Source organism: Buteo buteo, chromosome 2 (genome assembly GCF_964188355.1).
Source record: "Buteo buteo chromosome 2, bButBut1.hap1.1, whole genome shotgun sequence".
Taxonomy (NCBI): domain Eukaryota; kingdom Metazoa; phylum Chordata; class Aves; order Accipitriformes; family Accipitridae; genus Buteo; species Buteo buteo.
In genome coordinates this window covers 34,579,803-34,603,335 of record NC_134172.1, presented here as the reverse complement: position 1 = coordinate 34,603,335, position 23,533 = coordinate 34,579,803, and the positions used below count along the sequence as shown (strand labels likewise).

General features: G+C 38.7%; 1 protein-coding gene across 1 annotated transcript in view; it reads right to left on the bottom strand.

Moving 5' to 3' along the window:
- The window catches only part of HDAC9 (histone deacetylase 9), a 491,076-nt gene that overhangs the window by 105,242 nt on the left and 362,301 nt on the right, over window positions 1-23,533 (bottom strand). Inside the window, exons 17-18 of the mRNA XM_075050402.1 lie at window positions 20,141-20,190; window positions 5,161-5,268 (exon numbers count right to left, since the gene is read on the bottom strand). Of these exons, the coding sequence (XP_074906503.1) occupies window positions 5,161-5,268; window positions 20,141-20,190 (158 nt within the window). The remainder of the gene's footprint in view (window positions 1-5,160; window positions 5,269-20,140; window positions 20,191-23,533) is intronic.

The following is a 23,533-nucleotide window of genomic DNA, read 5'->3' as shown; positions in this document are numbered from 1 at the left end:
AATCATTTAATAAACACCTAATATATGGCAACCAAAAAATGGTGGCAGCATCAGCATGAATAATTTGGTTAACAAAAAGGAAATATCAGCAACCAAAACTCTTTCAGAAAAAACAGTAATTTGGCAAGCTAAGTCCTAAAGGTGAGATTCTCTGCAAGCTCTAAGGGTTACAAATGAAATCTGAAACTCAAGAGAGACCACAGATGCAGAAACCCTCCTTATTTTTCTCTGAGATTTGTCTAATGCAGGGTTTGGACAACCTCTGTACTCATCCAGTTCAGCAGCAGGAGGGAAGTGCCCGCTGCGCAGGATAGCCAGATGCAGGCAAGGGGAGAGTCTCTTGGTGCCTAGCTGCCTCTGAGTGATGTAGCGTGCCAGCAGGGAGGGGAGGTGAACGGAGCTGAGCATCAGAGTCGATGTAAGGGAAGCAGCTGGGCTGGGCTGGGCAATAAATGAGAAGGCAGGGCAGGACAGCACCTCCCAGTGCCACCAAGCCACTAGATCATGTGCTCCTGAAATCTGCCTCATTATTGCACAGCAGTGACTGGGACGTTGCGAGTGTTCCTTTTGCAACATGCTTCTAGCACATCGCTATTTTCCTTTGGAGCAGTGCAAGAGAGGAAGGAGATCCTTAGGAGACACTTCCAGGAAAGAAATGCTCTCTTTGCAGATGCAGATCTTTTAGGGCCCTCTTTCTGAAGGTGTGGTCATTACCTAGAGGCTAGAGACAGTGATTTCCAAGTTTACAAACTATACTGCATGCAAGAAATCATATGCAGGGCACTACCTGTATTTCTTCCCCAAGCCCCAAGGAATATATCGTAAGACTTCTCTTATCTGTTAAAAATACTTATTGGATATAGATAATGACTGCAGTGGAATTATATTCACCGAGTTCTGCATACTCCACTCTTCTAAAGATCTGTGGTCAGCCAGCAGATTATTAGAAGCTATGTGCATAAATCTGTTGGGGAAATGAGAAAGGAGCAAAGGTAGATACAGAAAAAAAGCTAGACAGGAGACCTGTGGCACCGATTCCATATAATTACTTCATCACGCATCAGCAGGTTTCCTAAATTATAAAAAGCTCAAAAAAGGGTGACCTTCATACAATATTTAGGCTCATCTCCTATTGTAATAGTGCCAAGATGACATTCATCATACATGCAAATAAATCCATGAAAAAAAGGAAAAACATAGCATTTGACTCAGTATAACATCACATTTATCATACTATATATTTCAGTGGGGTGATTCTTTATTCTCTATGAAATGTTATCTCAAAACTGCATCAAATGGATCTCAATAAGTGCTTGTTATATTATTAAACACCCCCTCCCCCCAATCCTTAATTTTGATTGTTTGATATAATCAAATAAAAACTATCCAGATTAAGACTCCCCAGAGAAGGGACAATTTGTCCTGATTTAAAAAAACAAACACCACCACCGTAATTTACTATTATGGCAGCAGTAGAAATTCAATAAACCCTAAACCCTATTGTTCTACATCCTTAGCACTGTCATATTGATGCTTTCTCGGTTAGTCAAGTAGATCAAAGAAGTCTGATGTCTCACAAGGGGTTTGAACTACAGTGAAGAGAACTCTTAACTCCTGGTCAGTTTTTGAACACTGTCCAAATCAGATGAAAAAAATGTTGCTGTTCTCAGATGAGACCTGTGTGAAATGGGACTGACAGTGTCAGGAAATTCAGAATAAAGTAAAGAACCTTCTGCCTTGCATACGAGTTTGACTCATGCCCAGCCCTGTAGTGAATCTCTCAACTGTTCTGCAGACTTTCATAATTTATTTTGTAGTCTCAACCCTTTTCTTAGCAGCATGTACCTATAGTTCCAACCTATTACTATCACTCTATGCAATAGCAAGCAACATCAGTAGAGACCATGGAATAAGTATAGAAATTGAAATGTGCTGTCATTCCTGAAATAGACTTCAAATGTTAGATGCCAGTCAACACAGGGCAGTTTATGCTTGATAGATGCTACACTCTAGCTAGGCAGTGAAGACATTTATCTTCAGTATTGTACATAATTTGTTTTTTAGACTAATTTAATACATGTCCATAAAATAAACTATTATATTCATTTTCTTTTTAGGAAAACCATGGTAGACTTTTTAAAAACATATATATTGATTCATCAAGCTGTAAGAAATCTTTGGGCTGCTCATACCCAACTACACTGACAAATTTGATAATTCTCAAGTCAGAAAAGCACTTATTAAATGAAGGACTTCAGTTTCTCATTCCTGAGGCTTCTTGTCTCAGACTTTGTCTATGCTAGATAGTTTTACTCTGAGGTTTTCCTAATGTTGCCGTGGCTGTTTCAGAAAAAGGCATCTGTGATTCTCCAGTGGAGTGAGTAGATAATCCACTGCCTCCTCTGCTGCAATCTGGAGCACTGCCCTGTGGGAAGTCCTTGCTGTGTATTGTAAGTCTGCCACTGTGAACTTCAGGACATGTGGCTCTTCTCAGAGAACTGTGGGATTTCAGAACAAATCAGTATGCCCTGTCTCATAATTTACTTTTTCTCCTAAGATGACACCAAACTGACAGCGCGCCATCTGATAGCAATCCATGGTGGTAAACTTCCAGGGGAAAACTACAGCATGTTTCTCTACTGCTCTCATCTTGCTGTTTACATGTAGCAGAGATGTTATAACTTACACACAATTCTTGGAAGGCACTATTTTGTCATCCAAAGATTCTGAAGCTGCAGCAGATCATTCCAGATTCCCATCAGAGCTTAATCCTCCCACTCAGGGCTCACAGTACAGGCCCCAAATGGTTGCTTCACATGCATATTTGCTCAATGAACGCACATGGAAGTGGTCAGCTTCACTTACTTCCCCTCAGATCTTCACAAGTACGCTACAAAACTGGCATTTTGCCTATACTAGAAACAGCTGATCAATGCAACATGTATGATTTTAGAGGGAAAATGGCAGCAAGATGGAAAAGCAACACGTAAAGTCATAAAGGTAGATTAGAACATACAGAGCTGTGGGGCTAAAATCTTACTGCTACCTATAATCTCATCCTGAACACTGTGTAGAAAACCCCATAATACACGGCAAAAATCCCCCTAATGTCGTTTACCATATGAGGGTATTGGGAGCAACTCACCAGCAAAACCCAGGTTTGTATGGATGCAGTGACAAAGCAAACAAAGGAGGACTCTGCTAAAATAGCTAATGTCAGGACTGGTACATTTCCAGAACTTCTGCTAGCATGCTTTTCTTCTGTCAGTCAGGCCTTAATAACCTTTCCATAACCTTAAATTATAAATACCACATGCAGATTGTTAGTTCATATGGTTGGCATGGTGGCATGTAAGTCATTGGGCTTCATGCCGGAAGTATAGGAGCAGGTTAGATAAACACCTATCAGGAATGGTGTGAGTATTCCCAATTCTCTTCCACAGCAAATCCTTTTCATACCTATTTTCTTGATGATTTGGTATAAACCAACTATTAGGCATGTCTACTGAATAATTACCTTTCCTATGTCTCAGCTGCAGGTTGCATGAGACTGCTTCAATTCTCTGCACTGTAGACAAAGATTCTATTTAGGATCAACAAAGATTTTACAGTGAACTACAAACTAGTACTAAATTTAAAATAATTGTTTACAGTCTGTTGCAACGCCAGTAGCAACCAAGGTCTCACAGTGGCGGATGTCTGATTCTTTTCAGCTGTCCGTCACACACGACCAACCAAGAGCATTCACACTGTGTAAAGACACCACAAATGTACAGAGGTAACCAGTAAAGATTCTGCAGTGGACCCTGCTCTTGGTAACTGCGCACAGGACATATCTCATTATTCTTATCAAAACTTGCTTTTATATTGCCTTAGAAACTGATGCATGTCCTACAGTTGCCAAAGGTAAAAACTCGCTAAAAAAACCTTCTTCACTTTCATTAGTCCTGTTGGGTGGGAATAATGCACAGTGACTTGTGTATTGAATCCTACCATGCCCAAAAAGCTTAATATGAATGAAGTACCCCGAGAAAGGATGCACAAGAGGATCCCATAAAATGCACCCTGTCCTTGACCTGAGATTTCAAAATCTGTACATTTTGTGTAGGACCTGGCTAATGATTTCAGTGTCTGAATGTGAAAGTTTAGTAACTGCATTCGACTGGGTCAGAGCTATAGTACTGCATTTCACCTGAGCATGCTGTCATTTATGTACCTATATATTCTATATCTATGTATACACATAAACATATGTACCCCTCCCCACGTATGTGGCTAACATTTTTTGACTGAAATAAGACCGATATACAGGAAGAAAATTCTCAAGTTCAAATACAATTTGGAATTTTAAAAATCATTGTACCGTGCTAATTCTAAAATATTTATTTCTACCTTGATTTTGGAAACATGACTGAATCCATTACTATTTGGACTGGAAAGTGAATAAACAGTTTCATTAAGGAGGCATGTTAGCTCCAACAATGTTTATTGGGGCAAGCCTGCGCTCCGGCTGCATATGGTGTACCTTTAAATAGGGCTGTTAAAATACCAAATAAAATGTCAAAGTCCGTCAGGTCTGGAGCTTTTATAAATTGTTTAGACTGGGGATAATTTGGGGTTTGTACATCATGCCTTGCAGATCGCGCGGCACGGAGATAGGAAAGGAAAGGGGGCCGGGGAGGAGAACGCGGGGCAGTCAGCCTGGCGGAAAGGCACCTCCCGGGTCACCGCTCTCCTCACCACCCGCCTCCCTCTTCCCCCTAGCCTGCACGTCCGCTGTTTGCCTCTCCTCTCTCTGGGTGGTATCCTGAGGTTACGCACGTGACTGGGCAGCCATATTAAAAAAAAAATTTCAAAAATTCCCTTCGAAAGGCAGTGCCACAGCCACTTGCCAGAGACGCGCACGCTCCGAGTAACTTCGCCCCGGGCCGTAGCAGCTCTGCGCTGCACGCACCCACCACTGCTCCGGCATATCGACAGCAGGATTGTCCCCGGCGAGGCCTTGAAGAGCCGCCCGGGCTGCCGCACCTTCGAGGCCACCCTCCCGGCCCTCCTCCCGCCACCCGGCCCGGAGCAGAGCGGAGCGGTTGAGCATCGCCTCCCCTCAGCCCCCCCTCCACCGCCCCGGCTCTCCCACCCACGGCGCGGCCCGGACCTCACCTTCAGCTCCCGGGAGGCCACGCGGGCCGCCAGCTCGATGACACAGCCCACCGCCATGCGTGCCGCCCCGGCCGAGTGCAGCTCGTTCCAAACGGTGTCACTGTCCACCTGAGCAAACAGCCGGCCCCGGGAGGAAGGCAGGGGAGAGAGGGAGAGGGAGAGGGAGAGGGAGAGCATAAGAGAAAACAAACCCGTGAGGGAGGGCTGGCAGCGTGACAGCCCATGTACAATAACATCAGTCTTCCGTCCTGGCCAGCTGAAAGGCCTTCTGGACATGGCTTTGCTTATGCTTTTTCTCTGCACGGGCTTCTCCAATGGAAACACATTCCTGTCATGCCTCGCTGCCATTCCCTGTTTAGATTTCTCATTACAAACAGCGTTACATCGGCCGGGCTGGGCCTGCTCACCAGCCGCCAGACGCCGTGTGCCGGGTCCTCGGGCCGGTGGGGGGACGGGGACCTGCCAGCGCTGGGACAAGGCCTCCGGTGGGGACGGCCACCGCTGGCTCCAGCGGCCGTCACGGGCCACCCGTGACACCAAAACTTACCGGTGGCTCCGGTCATTACTCCTCTTTTGAAAAAAAAGAGAAAAAAAAAAAAAAAAGAGTAGCAAGCACTCGTCTTTCCTACCCAGGCTGGAGTTGTTTTTAAGTGACTGAAATCAGAAAAAGTAACTGTTTGGATTAGTTTCAGTAGTCGCTATTGCCATAGACAGAAAATAAAATTCAATAAAATAACGTGCAACTCTTGCTGTATCTCCAGTTTTGACGAAACGAACTAAGAAGTTTTGGCTGAAAGGCTTTAGGTCCCACTCGGTAACAGATGAATGTGGTTATTATAAGCAGAGAAAATTATCTTTTGCGCCTTCTAAATGAGCAAGTGTGACATGTAAAACATTACATGAATATTATATAAAATAGAAGGATACAATATTATAAAGATAAAATATTAAAAACAAAATATTATAAAGATGGCTAAGCAGCACTGCTCTACAGCTCCAACTGGTATGCTAAAGTTTTACTTTTGAAATCTATTTTTAGTAACTATTTATTTGCAGAAACATACCAAAAAATATAGGTGAAATGTTGTATATCCCTTATATGACATTATGCCAAGCAGACATGATGGTGCGAAACAGTCTGAAAAAGTCATCCAAAGAGACAGCCAGACTTCCTCGATGCTCCATGGGAAGTGCATTTAATTGTATCATACCGTACAAATTTATCATGAAAAGAAAAACATTTAGGGATAGACAAAATACTGTGGCAGATGCTATTTGGATAATTTCCAAGCACACTGAGACATGTTTTCAGTTTGAACGAGAAGCTTCTGTTCCTAATTTCTTAAAAAAAAAAAAAAAAAGGAAAGAAAAAAAGAAGGAAACAAAGAAAGAAATCAAGTAATTGAAAATGGATGCAACTGCTACTCAACTCTGGAGGTTCTGAGGAATTTCTCTGATTAGTCATTTGAAACAGAAAGAAGCTTGATCTTCTCTACACCTGTCAAATGTCTTCACCATTACTGTTACAATAATATTATATTTCAAGCTACTAAAGTGATCTTATTTTTCAGTGTACTGGACCTGAGTTTTCTATCGTTTTGATCAGTTGTGTGTGTATGCAACAGAACTAATGAAAATAGTTCGTATTCACAGTAGACCTGAATAAAATGACTGGATTTTGCTCGCAAAGTTTAGAATAACAGTAATAACAGCACACTGTGTTTTCATGTGAGAAGCTCAAAATGTTGTACAAACACAATTAAGTATCATCAGCTTGATACAGGATGATTTATTATATTTGTTTTGCAGATTGGTAGCTTGAGATTTAAAGAAATTAAGTAGCTTTCCCAAAGATGCACGCAAATCAATAGGTAACTAAGAAAATCACAAGAAATAAGAAAGACACCAAGTAGTAAAAAAAAAATAATGACTTATTTAACATTAGGCAGACATTCAGATTGTCTCTCTATTGCTTTAAAGCGACTGTGAATAAATTTTCATTTTTAAAACAAATAAGGAGATAAATAAGTAGAGGTCATTGGTTAAATCAATTTAATCAAACCATAACAAAGTTTGAAAAATACTGTGCAGTACTTTAAATAAAGAAGTATCAACAAGAGGGCTGGGATGGAGTACTTTCTTACCATTTTTATGGCTAGCAAATTAAGGTTAACATGAAGGAGTGGCTGATGAAAATGATTCAATGGCAGCTGCTCCGTACACCAGGGCACGAGCAGGAGCCTGCATCCTCAAAGGGACTATGATTCATTTCCAGGAAGGCCGATTAAGTTAAAATTGTAACCACAGCTTGAGAGTACCCACCCTTCAAGGCAGTTGTCTGCTCTGACACATGAGACGGCAGTCTCTCCAACCACCGAACACTGAGTATTGGCCAGGATACAGCATTTATCATTTTCTGCTTTCAGCTGAGTGTGAGGAGACTGAACTGGGACACCAAGACCAAATATCTTCCACTGAAAAATTTCCCTCAGACCACTTGAATGACTGCTACCTAGTTTTACCTGGACTAGAAGTAAAAATGGGCAATCAAGAAACAAAACAGTGTTTCCTGAGGAAATTTCAAAACCAACCACCTAAATGTACATAGGAAATTCAGGATATTTTAGCTGATCTCTTCAGCATGGTACATGTAACGAGTGGTAAACTCTCAAAGCCAGGGGCAGCTAACTGAAGCTGCATATATTAGTGCGCAGTTATTGTAATACAAGAAAACTAACATAAACATATGAATAATTACCCTGAAAAGGCACAGTGTTACAAACTAGATGTCAAATTCTATTTCATATTCATGCAAAATTAAGACTGAATTTCTGAGGAACATCTCATGAAGAACAACCTAGAAAAACTTTCATCACACAGCCAACGCTTTAGCTGTAACAACAGGAAAATGTCATCTCACTCCATTTTATATCATTATTAGTTCTATGTATTGCCTTAAATGTTTCAGGTGTTTAAACAGAGATTTTCTTTTAGTGTTACTCAATGTTTACTTTGTAAATTGCTGTTGAAATACAGTGATATAAATGGCAAACCCATTAAAATTACAGCTACTAACTGGCCCAGTTGTCAAGCTGTATATGAAATGCAGCTATGTATAATTCTACTAGATATGCTTTTCTTTATTCCTGTGAGATGAAATGGTTGGATTTTATACAAGTAAAGGGAATAGGATTAGACACTGTGGTTTCTGGTTCTAGTTCATGTATATATCACATATATCTGACAGACTATATAGATGCTGAGTATGCATGAATTTGTGACAAATGTGATGCTTTCTGAATCACACACTGAAAAAGTCAGATGGAATTTTATAAGAGGTTATTTTTGTTCTGCAAGTGCTTTGGAGCAGCCAAAGAATTCAGTAAAAACCTTATCTTGATTAGGATTGGGGGGGGGGGGGTTGTTAAACAAAATTTACAGAAAATAGAGCCTTTGTAGCTTAATGTTAACACAGAATCTTAGCCCTTTTTTTCTGCTTAATTATGTATTTTATTTCCATTTAAGAGTCCTTTAAAAAAATTGTCAGGGTAGGAAACTATTCTGAATGTCTAACCAAATGAAGAATAATTTTTTTTTAAAGCATCAAAATGTCAGTGTTAAACTATGAGCATACTACACATTTTGTTATCAAAAATCCTATCACTGCTGCAGCTCTTCAAAGACGGATCGTGCATGATAGCGCCAAGAGCCAGAAAACACAAGCCCTACTGAACACTGAATTTCTAACACACATATGGATTTACTTCACTCTGAGTTTCCTGAATGAGCACTATGGTTGTAGGCTTTTTCAAGCACATCTACTATAGCTCAATCATTGGCATGTGTAGCAAAGCTAATACTCTGTAAAGCTACAGATGATAGAAATTAAGCTACCTGTCCCTGAAGTGGATGTGGAGGCATTAAAGAGGAAGGGAATGACTTAAGTGAAAAGAAATGTAGGTAACTTTTCCTGACTGAATGCAACTAATGTTTCAAGACCTGTGTGCAGAAATTCCCTGCTTTGCACTACAAAAAGAACTTGATATGAATGCTTCCTGCAAGAAATATCTATGTGATAACTTGACTTTCACAATGAAGACTTCAAGCACACTGAAAATGAGCTAAGAAACAAGAAGCCTTGCAGCAGAGATGTTTCAGCAGATAGAAAGTTTGTACCCTAACCCCTCATGGCTGGAATAGTAAATAGTAAGGAAGACTGACTATAAAGTTTGAAAGTTACCAATGCCTTATACCGTGCTCAGGTTGTGGCATGTGTATGTGAAGGTGGAGAGGAAGGATGTGGAAATACATCTGAGAGAGAGATTGTTTAGTTAAAGACCTTTCTGCAATCACTGCAGTTGCTGAAACTGGAAATGATACTTGCCCTGCTATTTATGTTTATCTGGAACCTAGCTCAGAGAGGCAAAAGAGTAGTATGAATAATGATTCTAAAGCATTTTTAAAAGATATTTATAACTTACTTTTGCTTGACCTGTCCCTTCCCATGCTAGAGAACCTCTTCACTCCTCGTCCTCTGTTTCAGTCCTCCTTCCTCCAGAAACCTCCCAGCATCTGCCTAATGGTCACTGGATCACAGTTCTGCTGACCAGAGATGCTGCTCGCAGTCTGACACACCCTTCCATTTTTCACACCCTGCATATTTATCTGTGTGAGTTATTTCTCCTTGTTAAATAATTAATGTAAACTCTGAAGTTGCCTTAAATATACATCCACTGATAACTATATGGCAATATAACAGAGAGCCCAAGCTATTGCTTTGGGATGGATTCTGACAAAGCATCCTAGAGCTTGTTCCCTCTCTCCCCCCCCCCCAACGTACACACAATTTGCGATTTAACATAAATTCAGCTTCCACAGTGGAATTCTGTTTTCACTCCTAAAAGGAATTAAAATCATACTTAATCACTCATCCTGCTCTGGATTCCCTGCACAACTGTTGCCATCATAAAAATCAAAATCAGTCCTCCTAGGGTTACCACATGTCCGTACCAGAGATACTCTACTTATTCTCTGAGAACAGTTAAAAAATGCAGTCTATCATCTACCTGTTGATGGAAATTTTGACCTGCGATGATCCTTTGATAGCAGTGATTGTATTTGATATGTCCAATATCCTGGACAACAAGCTAAAAAGTTTAAACTGATTCTTTGCCCTTTCTTTAAAGACCAGAGGTTGGGCTCAACTGTTCTTGGATGGAAGTTAAACCAGTATGTATTTCAGATGGATACATTTCAACACAAATCTGGAAAAACTACTACATTAAAAAAAAAAAATCCAGTCCTTTGATATAAGTTGTTATAAAACTGAGAAGTAAATAAAATCTAGTCAGCTAACAATAGTGTAGCTATACGCAGTAAACAAACTGATTAAGAAATCTGTGAAAAATAACATAGGAGAGTACAGACCTCCTCAGTGATACTGCAATTTAATAAAACTTGTGTATTGCAGAGCAAATTCCTGTGCTTTAGCTTTAAAAGCATTCAGAGTCTCACGCTCTTCCACTTATGCCAGAGCAAACATGTTTCCATCACTGGTTTTTTTTTTTTTTGTTCCCTGGCATGAAAATAGAAATTAAATATTTTCCTTAAGTGTTGCAACCTCTAAAAATTGTGTGTGGCATTTTGCTGTCACTTCCAGCAAGGAGTCTGTCGTTTTCAGAGACAGTTTATGCCAGCAAATACTACCGCATAAGTTTGTAATAGTTTGCTCCTGACCATGAGCAGTACAGCTTCCCAGGTGCCACGCTCATAGCTCTCACCTCTCACTCCTACAGATGTCCTGGTGATCATTCATCACCTCCGTGACTTCCACTAAGAAGCAAAAGGTCCTCAGCGTGCTTCTCAGCTGCTGTTTCATCTCACCATGACTAAAGAAGCGAAGGTGTGCACATCATCTCAAAGGAACAACCTCTAATGAATGGCCTGTCAGCCATGTCTCTCGTTAAGGAACAAAGGAGAAAAAGTTTGCATGGCTGACGTCTCTTCCATAAATCCCGCATACAGGAAGTGTGTAAAAGTGGGCTACTTTAGGAAAAAATATGTACAGTAAGCTTCCTTTATTTTTACTGCTATTTTACAGCTGTATCAGAGATTTGTTCTGTCAAAGGCATTTCCAGCTGCTTTAATCTACAATGCCTGCCATAGAGAGTACCCAGAATATCAGCTTTTCATACTTTCTTGCCTACCAATGTGGTTTACAAGTAAGTTGTGAAGGGGATGTGATCTTTAGGCTCCAGTGAGTTGAATAGTTCAAAGGATCATCACAAATCATTGCTTAAACAAAAAACATGGAATTCACTTGGGCTTGCATTGGCTTCTCTGTTGTGTTTGAATAATTCCAGTAGGAGAATTTATCAGCAATAATAATAAATAATTTTAGAGGCTATTAATTCTGACCTGAAAAGCCTCTTTCCAGGCAAGAACAAGAAATGTGGACAGTACATGTACCCACTGTATGTAGAATATTTAACACCTTTCAAGTTTTACCTGCCAATAGTGATCTAACTTGTAAAGCTATTATAAATCAAAGCCAATTTTCAGAAAATACTCAGTAAAAAAATTCCAAGTAAAAATTAATAATTGAATGCCTAACAGAGTTACTGATAGTGGTGGTCAGCCTCTAATAAAAATGCAGCACCCCTACTTCTGTACAAAGAATTCACCTGAAGGTTTGTAAAAAAACCCAAGTAAATATGTGAGGTCTGTATTAAAAATAAATAACTTTGTACTCAAAATGAGAATCAGAAAAAAATCAGACTAAGTCAAGCTGAAGCCTGCATAGAATAATATCTTCAGAAGAAATAGTTTGATTCAGTTACTCTCTTAAACTAACTTTTATGACAGGCATTCAGAATCTCTGGGTCTCATAAAGCATACATTAGACACCCTAAAGGATCTCAAAATCTTAGTGAAACAGTGATGTGTGGGTCGTTGGTAGGGGGAATGGAGGGAGGATAGCATGGATTAGATGTGGATTAGAACTTGTTTTTAGAAAAAACTCATAAATAAAACACTTAGGCCCAGATTCAAGTCTCAGATATGTGGCATATATCACCAGATGCTTGTAAAAAATGTTACTGCACTTTCAGACCTAACCCTGAGTACTCTATTAATTTAACTTGACGTTTGTTTTAGTATTTAATGGATTAGTGTGTGAAAATGCTTGTGCAACTGCCTTGTTATGTTTGATCATGCAGTTTCCAGGAGTTCATGGACAAATAGAACAATGTGTAGTTGGTTGTAATGCATACAGTTACAGGAAATACAACTTTTATGTGCAGAATTCAAGCCTTATTTCTTAAAAGTTTCATCATTTGCTTCTGACCACATTTTAGCAATACATAGCATTTCAGCTTTCTTCTTGGATGTAAATGATCTTTATGTTAGAGGCCACCATGGAGCTGTGCTAGAACCTGGTGTTTATTCAGACAAGCAACACATGAATATTTCTTCTTCAGAGAGCTTTCCTGTCCATCTTGGGAGCTAAATTCTATCAATAAACACGTGATGTGTTTTTAAAGTGAAAATGTGAATTCTGCTTTAGTTACAGAATTCCCATCAAATCCATATGTGTGTGTGATTAAGTCTGGGGAGAGTGAATAGTATTAGTAAATTGTATATGGTACTATTCCACTATTTACATTTAACATACGTGTATATATATACATAAAATGTTTCATATTCTGGCAAATAAGAAGGCTTTGCATAATGCTGGCCTTTGGCAACACAACAGTTGTTAGGAAATGCACAAAATGAGGTAAGGTCTTTAAAGATTTGTCTTTATGGTAGTTCATTAACTTCACAATAATTTTCTATGTTCCATACATTGTATCTTTGTTTACAATTTTAATCTGGTCTAGTACCAAGGAAAAAATGTCCTCTGTTAAAAAGGAAAAAAATTATCTGAGGGACCAAATTCTGTATTTGATGAGTTGGCAGATTACCACTCCTGAGCTTTCTATCCTTCCTGTTGCAAGTAATAGCAGTCTGAGACTAATCTAAAATATTCTGTTGTGCCTGCAGTGATGCCAAGGAACTATGTCTCAGTTGAACAGTTTCACCTTTCACTGGTCTAAACATCAAGCTCTGTGGTTGATGGCACAGGGCCACCTCAGTGCCATGAAAGGACAAGAATAGGACAAAATGTCTGCCTTTTAGTGTGAAGAGATTTTTTCCTTTTTTGTGGCCATGGTATTGATATGCTAAATATTGCATCACCTCCCTGCCCAGAGATGAAACACCGTTGCACTTTCCAGATCCAGAGATGAAGTCTCTGTACCTCAGTAAGGGAAGAATATCTATTTTCTGCTCTGATCATCCAGATTCATGTTATCACACTTGTTAACTTTTTTTTCTAGCATGAATGTGCCTAAAATTAGGAACTTAGTTGCTTCAATTCCCTGTCAATGAAGGAAATCACGCACCTCCAGTCAGTTCTTCTGATCTTAGGTGGACTGACTCCTGCTCTAGTGATGCACATGGCTCTCTAATGGTTATATAGGCAAGCAAAGGTGGTCAGGGTGCTGCTTTAGCTGTTTCAGTAATTTGTCTAAAATAAGGTATGTGAAGCTGGACAAGTGAGTCTTCAGAGAACTGTTGTTATTCTGAACTGAAAGTATGTAAATGTGCAGTTTTTATCTAATTTCCCTATTTCTTCTCTAGTTTGGCCACTCAAGGAAGCTGTGAGCTTGTCAGCTAGAAAGCCTACAATTCTTGTCAGCTAGAAAGCCTGCAATTCTTTATGCATAAGAGAGCTTGATTAAAGTGTAATGTCAGTTGGTCCATTCCTACAAAACATAGACCACTGAAACAGCTGACTTTCATGAATTGCCAGAATTGATGGGGTATACCACCTAAAAAGTACATTCACCAGTGCAGCTAGTAGTACATTACAACCTCATTCCCTCATCTTGTGGATAGCCTAAGTATATTTATCTGCAACTGCACTAAGTGACTAAGCATGCAGACCCTTGAATGCTTTGGGATGAGAAACTCCCAGCCCTCACTCCAGTCCCATCCCCACTGGCCTTGTGCCTTGGGGTGGTACCAGGATGGCCTTTTTGATCATATATTTTGATGACCTCTGGAGAAAATATCACAGAGTCAACAACGTGTAACTCTGAGTCCTAAACAGTCATGCAGAATATACCAATTAAAGTATAAAGTGCTGTGCCTGTGAGATTGTTTTGATTAAATCTTGCAATTTCTTTAGGGATAGTGAAGCTGCCAGAGGGGCTTAGGAGGTAAACAAGTCCTTTATTCCCAGTAGTCTCCTGCAATCTGCTCCAAAATGTTATAACTGGCAAATTTCAGTAGGTTAATAAGGCGACTCAGGTAAGTACTTTAAATTAATAGGTGAATAATAGGTTGGCAGCATGGTATATTAATGATTTTACAGTGGAACATATCATATTGAGGAGATGAGCTTCTAGGAATAACAGATTGCTTTCCCCAAACCAGGAAACAGACATATTTTCGGTTGATATTATGAAAGGACTATACCTATTTTGGTACAGCCTGGGATATACAGGAAGGACACAAGTTAATACTAACATCTGTGTGGAGGTGATGTTTAATTTGAGTGCCCAAAGCATAGGCAGTCTGATTTCTTTACAGACAGATTTGCATGCAGATATAAGGAGAGACCCCTAAGAAGCCCAGAGTCTAAAATCTGCTACAAGGAGACAATGCCATTGCCACTACTTCTTTAATTTTTACACTACTGTACTGTGGTAATGGAACCAGGCTGGTACCATTAGCTCCTATACAAATAAGAGGAATGAAGAGTCATAATGTGTAAAGGCTGAAAATTCTTCCTGGGCCCAGACTGAGAAGATCAAGGGAAGAATGAGAAGCAGCAGAAAACAATTTTTTGCCTGGATGAATTACTGAAGTTGTATACTAGTGAAATCTCGCCTTTCTTATTGCTTTTCTCCCTGTGTGGTCAGGACAAAAAGTAGTACTGTCCAGCTACCACAGCAAGGAATGCCAGGAAGAAATGCAACATTCAGAAAATATGAATATTTTGTAAGTTTTGTAAAAATGTAGAGAAATTTTATAGCTTTACTTTTCTTTTCTTGATAGTTACAGGCCAAATTCTTTTCTGATATGAAAGATCTAAGCTACACTTCAGCTAATGAAACAAGGCCAGCAGATAATGAAACAAGACCAGCTTTTCCCAGCAGAAAAATCTCATCTCATCTCTGTTTTACTGCCATAACAGCAAAATTAGAGGAAATGCAACGGACTTTCCATAACACGTACAAGCCATACTTAGCCATTCAGATGGCTCAATATTTAGCCCATGAACCACTCTGTTCAGTTCACTAAATATTTATTCTGCTAAAGTCTGATTTCTTGCAGGGTGGTGTTCTCCCCCAGCTCCTCCTCTTGCAATTGAAAGATCTGACTTTACACATTACAGGTTTGGAGCAGTGTCTTTTGAGGGTGGGGGGAGAGCAGGGGGGATTGGATAACTGCCCAATTTCATATGATAAAAGTGAAATTCTCTTCTGTCTGCAGGACAATCCCCAGGGAACAACGTATGAAACCCAAACTTAAATAAAATCATATCCTGTTTGCAAACATCATATTCCCTTTGCTTCTTAGTAATCTGGACCCATAAACCCCAGCACAGCTTGAGAGCCCATTCCTCATCTAAACAAATGCCATAAGCCCCTTTATACTTTTACAACCATGTCAGAAAATAATATTGACTGCCAATAGTGATGTGATTGGAGTTGCCTCCTCTGAGCCATAAAAGAAGCAGTCTGTTATCAATTTCTCTAAATGCATCAAGGGAATTATGGGTCGGTTCAGTTCCAAGTTATAAATGACAATTCAAAAGCCGCAGAAGTGTTTGAAGCTGGGAGCCGATGATGACATTATCATAAAAGCCTGCTCTTCCTTGCTTTTGTGGGTTTTTTTGCCTATCAACTAGACAAAAAAATATGGCTGAGAAATGACTTCAAGATTTCTTCACACAGCAGCAGGTCAAACAGGCAGGAAAACAATCACTATTTTTAGTGACAGACTGAGGCAAGGAGATGAAACTCACTCCTATTAAAAGTAGATTTCTGTTTCTCTTATTGTCATTTTCACAGTACAACAGAAGAGGAGGAATTGCAATAGATGGATGCATTGATCAAATGAGCAGCTATAGCTCTAGTGGCTGTTTACAGATGAAAAATTGTGGAATAGTCTGATAATCTGCAGAACCGAAAAGTAATTTGTGATTATTCTCCCCATTTGGTCATTTCACCTGCAATCTACCCACCTCTCCTGGAAAACTTTTCACATTCCAAACCTCTGACCAGCTGCAAGAAAACATCTCTTGTTATTAAAACTGCTGGTCCTAGAGCAGTCTTTCTCCGGTACAAAGAATTTCATACCCCTGGTACTAGAATTCTTTAACAACAGTTGGTTCTGGAACAATGTTAAGCTTGAAAAAAGAAGAAAAAGCATTATTGCAAGAGGGAGGTCCCATAGTTCAGCAGATGTTATACTGCTGACCCTGGATAGTCCTCTGATAAAAAATTAACCGTCATTGAAAGAAAACCTGTTATGGGCAAATTTAGGAGGTTAGATTTAGACAGCTTTATTTCTCTGTGAGATCTATTCAGTTTGGCTGTCAGTATGAAACAGCTTTGTGCTCTTAGATAAGGTAGCTAATTATTACTTAGATAGTTTCTTATAAAACTATAAGGTTTATTGTCTGATTTCTTCTGAAAGCCTAACATATACCAAGCCAAATTCACCAATAATCCTGACATAATCAGTCGCTGTCACTACTTGAAAGAAAATTCATATGGATGAAAAATGTTTAGGAAGTCAGTAAACAGTATCTTTATATGCATTTTGCACTGGTACAAAAGATTTAGAGCCATGATGGAACAGGATCAGAAAATATTAGTTATGGACACTGCCTCTTGTTTGCTTTCCAAAATTCTTAAAAACCCCCTTTCTTTAACTGTAAGTAATGTCCAAAGAAGAGGATCTCTGCTCTTGACTGCAGGTTATTGATGCTGTTAGAACAAAGATAACAACAAAATCAATAACATAGTAGAATTCAGGGTTATGGAGGTTAGTTGGACCTTTGTTTGTGAACAATGCAAGCCATACCAAACTCGTATCGATATAGTCTTTATAGCCCACCAGCCGATTATGTCTTCAATGCCTGAGAAGTCCTAAGTTCCAGTCCTTGCTCCAAGAGCAGTTTCCGTTTTGTCCAGTGATTCCTTCACATGAAATATATAAGTTGTTTGTGGAGCAGAGGCTCAGAGCTAGGACTTCACATTATTTATGAATGTATGATAGGTAGATCATAGCCTTAGATACATAAGCTTTATCCTACTTATGCTCTGTCTTACTGGTCCAGTGGTCTTTCCAACAGTGGCACAGCTTCAGTGCGTGGTGTGAGGGTCCCCAACCAGAAACAACCTATGATCTCCTCAGTGGTAACAACACCCGCTAAGAGATGGGGATCCTGATATTAATTCCAGCCTGGCAGTGGAGAGAAACGAGCCGAGGTTTCCCATCCCCTGTGTGAGTAGTCTAACCACTAATCTATTTAATAATATTTAATAATAGAAGAGCTGCATAATAGCAGCCAGCAAGGTCCCCATATGGTTAGAAGACAATAGGATCAAAGAGCTGAAAACCATCGTTCAAGAGGCAGCCATAAAGCCTCCTGCAAGAATGGAATTCTTTTTTTCTTTAATACTTTCTCACTGTATCCTTTAGCAAACAAGTAAGCAAGCAAGCAAGAAAATAAATGAGAACAAAAATAAAAAAAAATTAATTCTTCCATCCCTCCTTAAAATCTTTGCATGAACTAATCTTTCTGCTTTACATTGATTATTGCTTTATAACCCTCAATTAAGTTGAAAGCTACTAAGTAGCAATGCTTCTTTCTTTCTGCCATCATTTTTGAAAGTAAACTTAAGAATTGTTTTCCACACAGTTTGAAGCAGCTCCCTTTCCCAGAGCTCATCTTAACCGATAGACAGCTAAATATCACTGAAAGAGAGCTCCTAATCTGATTATTTACCTTGAAAAAGGTCATAACCCATTCCTTAAAAGAGCCCCACAGCAAGCCTGACAATAATAATATGTAGAAAGGCAAACCAACTAGAAAAAAAATAAATAAAAGATCCATTTCTACAACATGTTCTTTAATCCAATTTCCATGATTTTAAATAAGAAATAAAGCAAACAGACTTAAAAAAGTGTAGACAAATTTAGATGCTTAAAAAAATGAAGTTATACCGAGCATTTCCAACTTGTGTTAGCTTTAGAATGGACAACATATTTTCATTAGCAGAAGGATTTCAAAGCACATCTCTCTTCATGATTTTCTAATACCACAATGACTTGTTTCATAGGAAAATTTTATACTTCAATTTTCAAAGCATACCACAGTCCTATTTACTTTCCAAAGTCCTCAAAAAGATTTGTCAAGAAATTTTACATCAGCTCCTCTTTACTCAGAAGCCTGAACAGAATCCTTTCTCAACTTTATTAATGTCTTGTTCAATTTGCTCTAAACTTCTTAATAACTGGAACAACAGTGTGAAAAATTACTTTTCTTTATACAGAATTATGTGCATATATGCATGTGTGTGTGCATATGTGCACACAGTAATGCACAGAGGTGCATGTGGACTTGCATGTCTACATGTCAATGTGTAATGTTATCTGATCCACATACAGAAATGACCCCCAAGTTTCAAAATTAGGAAGTTGCTAGTCACCAAGTTCCAAATTTTAGGCAGAATCCTCAGCAAGCTAAGTCCACAGTAGAGGAGCTGGAATGATTACCACTTCCTGATTCTTTATTCCCTAACTCATAGTTCAGAAATCCTCAAAAATTACTAAATACTGAAAGCTAAAATGGAATTTTTCTTTTTCATGTGTTAAAACCTTACAAAATTAGTATTTCTTCTGTCAGGTATCTTATAATAACACCCCCCCCCACCACCACTATCAACAAGACTAGTATGGTATGGAAGTTATCCTTCTGAAGGATAAAAGTAAATAAAACTTTAGAAGGTTGCACTGGAAGTTGACCTCCAGAGATTGTGGCTTTATTCCTGCATACTCAGAAACAGTGAAAGGGAACTAATATATATATGTGACACCCAGCCAGCCCATCAATATCTAGTAATATCATCATTTCAATTTGATATTGCTGACATCAGTAAATGATGGACCCAGCTGGACCAAAAGTGTAGAATGCTTTTGTGGGAAAAAACCCTGTATGTGAAAAATTATTTCGCCCTGGTATTATCTTCACTAGAATGTAATAGGAGCATGATACCAACATCAGTAGAAATTCTCCATTCTACATGTTTTTCAATAATTTAGATTAATTCTTTTACCTAGTGTTGCAACAGATTTTTGTCTGCAGATTTTTGTCTACTGTGTCCTAATACACGCAAGCTTGTGTTTCAGAATGAATCCATTTCGAAACAGGACATAAAAATGCTCAAATAATTTATTAGTTTAACAACACCCAAGTTATTAGCTAGCAGCTAGTGAGCACTTCTCATGCTATATGTTAGCTTTGGTAATTTTTTTGTCCTTTCTGAGAAATTTAAAGCTATATTTTCTTTTCATCAGTACACAAAGCAGCTTCTCCAAAGCTCATTTTCCTATAACAATTGCACCCATGTTACTTTCCTCAAAAGCAGAGCTTATGTAAAAAACCAAAGTGGGACAACTAAGAAATGTGCACATTATCACAAAATATGTTCCTATCTAACTGTTCCATATGCTTATTGTAATGTACTGTCTCCTGTGTCTTTGAAAACACAGTATGATAATGGCTCAGGTTTCATCTCTACATTTTTTATCAGCTTCTGAAGACTTTGAACTGATAATGCAATAGTGCTAAAGAATTCATGAATGAATACATATGTTGCGTGCTGTCCCTCTTGCGAAAAAACAAACATCTACTTACCCCAAGTCCCCCACAAGGCAACAGGGAAAAGAGTTTTTGAGACACGTTTCCTATATATTAAAGAAAAAAAGAAACAGTAAGCATCATTTATCAAAAAGATATTTAAATACTGGAACAGTAATCACTCTTTACTGTAATTCAGATTTTGCTATCACACTATGAAAATGCCATATATTAGAAAAAAAAATATTAATCGTTCTTAGAAAACAAATCAGCCATGGGACATTTAAGGTACTCTTTTGGAACAGTGACAAATCTTAAGATTGTAAGCAGTACTTTCAAAGAGTATAATGATTGAATCTCCATAGAAAGTCACTCTGAACTAGGGCGACTAATCATCCCGATAACTGTAGCTGATAAGCAGCTTGTCTAAGCTAGTCATCTCAGCTTCTTCTACAGCCAGTGGAGTGAGGTAGAAACCTCTACCCAACCTAGATGACTGATGGGATGAATTACACTTGAGAAATGCCTGTTTCTTTTCACTGACAACAGAGGCAACCTCATTAAGCTTACATGAAACTGATAGCTAATTTCTTAACTTCATCTCTCAGAAAAAGTTTCTCCTTTGAAAATCAGAGCCTTAGTCCTCCTATTTTTGCAAAAATGCTGTTCTCTTCACTTACATACCATCAATGAATACATTAATATTTTAAAAACATAAAATAAAATTCTACTTGTTTCAGTATTACTCAGTAAATACATTCTACTAAAAGGAACAAAAACTTAATAGGCTTTAGAATCTTAATTTCTAGCTTACTCTGCTCTATACATTAGATAATGTGATAGGGTTTATCTTAATATTTATACTCACACTTTATTCATTCATGTTTTCTTTTTTTTCTACCACTAAACTCAGTGTTTGTCTTGATAAGGACAATACGAAAACCGGGTAAGGATCTCAGGATTTGGTGCAGTTCCTATCCCAGTATGTAATCTGATCCTAAGGCAGCTGTGGGAGAGAACATAAGCTTTTCCCCTGCCGTATCACAGAACTGGCTTTGTAACTTTGCCATCTGGAGGAAACGTTAGATAGTGAATCACTCAAGTAACCTAGAGGAGCCACCCATTGTTATGGAAGGGGTGAACGCTGCAGTTACTCGTGTTTAGCAGGTGCCAATGAAATGCATAAAGACAATTATAAGCCATCATCTTTGAAGTATGAGAGATCAGACTGCAAGGTCTGAGACTAAGAAAGTACTTTACACTTCAAGTAAAATCCAAGATGCATTTTTAACCAACTAGAGGCCTTTGATCAGTTTGCACAGTGTGCAAGAGAAGGCAAACAAAACCTCCTGTGGAGCTACCAGGGGAAATGCAGGTGCAGCAGCTATGCAGAGTATTCTCATACTGTGAGTCCTAATGGCCTCAGACATGCAAGGAAATGTTGGCTGGAGGAGATTGTCAGAGCAGAGGTACAGAAGGATTTTCCAGATCTCTTGCTAAGCAGATCCGGGGACCAATGCAAACAGCAATTTTTCACTTTTTACAGTGGGGAAGATCAAAAAGTCTTGAGCAGATAACTAAAAAATTAGTGCTGTTCAAGTGCCAGGAGACATTAATGGAAACATAAGGTGTAATTTGAGATAAAGAAGGCATTTTTAGAATATTGAATGACTAGATGTTTTTTCTTAAATTCCGTTGCAGAGTTGGGACATAAGAGAGAACAGATGAATTCTCATTTATCTCCCTGCAGCCGGGCACATTGTGCATGGTAAACACTATTAAAAACAACAAACACAAAGTAAAAACAGAAAAGCAGATGGTGAGGAAGGACACTAAAATCAATCAACAGATAGTTCTAAAACTGGGGGAAACAAGGGGGAAAAAAACACAAAGCCTTTTCAGTGTATCAAGAAACTTGCCAGGATACTCACTTCTTATTGTACAATAGTCAAAAAAAGCAGATAACAGACTTTGCAGAACAAGAAAAACATTGAGATTTCATGAAAAGAACAGTGGGGAAAAGTTTCACTAAGGGAGAGTGAGGCCATCACTTAGCTAGCCTCGCAAAAAGAAAAGAGCTCACAACACTCTGCCATAAATTAAAATCAGTAGCAAACCCTGAAAATGAATTGAAGTGAGAATTTCCCATGATCTTTGGAGTTGATGTCCTAGCAGAACTTGGTAAATAACAGTCATTTTCCAGTAACACCCTTGCATACTTTAGGATACCTTCAGCATAATAATAAAAAAGATAATGGGATACTTCAAGTAAGATAGAAGACAGATTTTAAACAATCATACTTTTTTTGGCTTTGCATCAGGACAGAATTTGCAGTCACCAGCAAATCACTTAAGAAAAAAGAGCTTTTAGGTAAGATTCAGTACAACAATTTACTGGTAGAGCTAGAAAAATTATCCAAGATTTATATTCTAAAATTTCAACCCACAAAGGCAGTAGAAGCTAGTTAGACAAATCAGGTGCTGAGGCACCCATCACTGACTGAGGTCAGGGCCCCCACAGAAGTCAAAGAAGCTGCTTAGGAGGTTGACAATTGGGGACTGAGAGTCTGATGAGCAGGAGAAGTGATTGGTGAAAACTCTATTTCAAAAAGATAAATTTAAAAGTGTGTTCAAGTGTGAAGAGGTGCGGTTTGAGGAATCTGTTTTTGGTATCATCCCTCAAGAATGAAGCCATTTCTGCTAAGTGGTCATTTTTTCACTAACTTGAAATTGCAATTGCACAGATACTCTGTGAATGTATCATTTAGTTCTATTCTAAATACTGCCCCACTATCAGGGATTTGTTGACAGTATATTTCTCACTTTTACAAATCTGTAATTATTGGAAACTTGATTTTTAGAAACACTTTCTTAATTATGGTTGGAGAGGGAAAAAGCAAACAAATTTGAAGACCTGTTTCATAACTGTTCTGCCCTTGAGCTTATTCAAAGAGATTTGAAAGGTGGTATTCTGTCACATGAAACCGTAATGTGATGTGACACATACCCTGTATATTAGTTTCCTTCATGTCAAGACAATGTAGTGCAACATAATATGTTGCTTAACACACCACACTGAAATACGATCAGTCAAGAGCTCAACTACGCAATAGTGTAGAACTTGAAGTGATCATTTGCAATAGCTGCATTTGTAGGCCCTGATGCAGGGAAAATAAAGCCAAGAGTTCAAGCCAGTTTATACTCTGAAACCATTAAGAACATATGAACGATAAGTTTGTGCATAATTCTCACTGATTTCAGTAGTTTACAGCTGTTTTGCTTTGCAGTCTTCAGAACAGATTTTTTTTTCCTGAATAGGGACACTGAAATAAGCCTTTATTGACAAGTAGCACATTTCTAGCCCTAGTTGTACTTAAATTTCATTCCTTCAAGTGTTTCTTTTCTGTTTGAAAGATACAGAAGCTGCTTGTTAGGAAAAAAAACAACAAC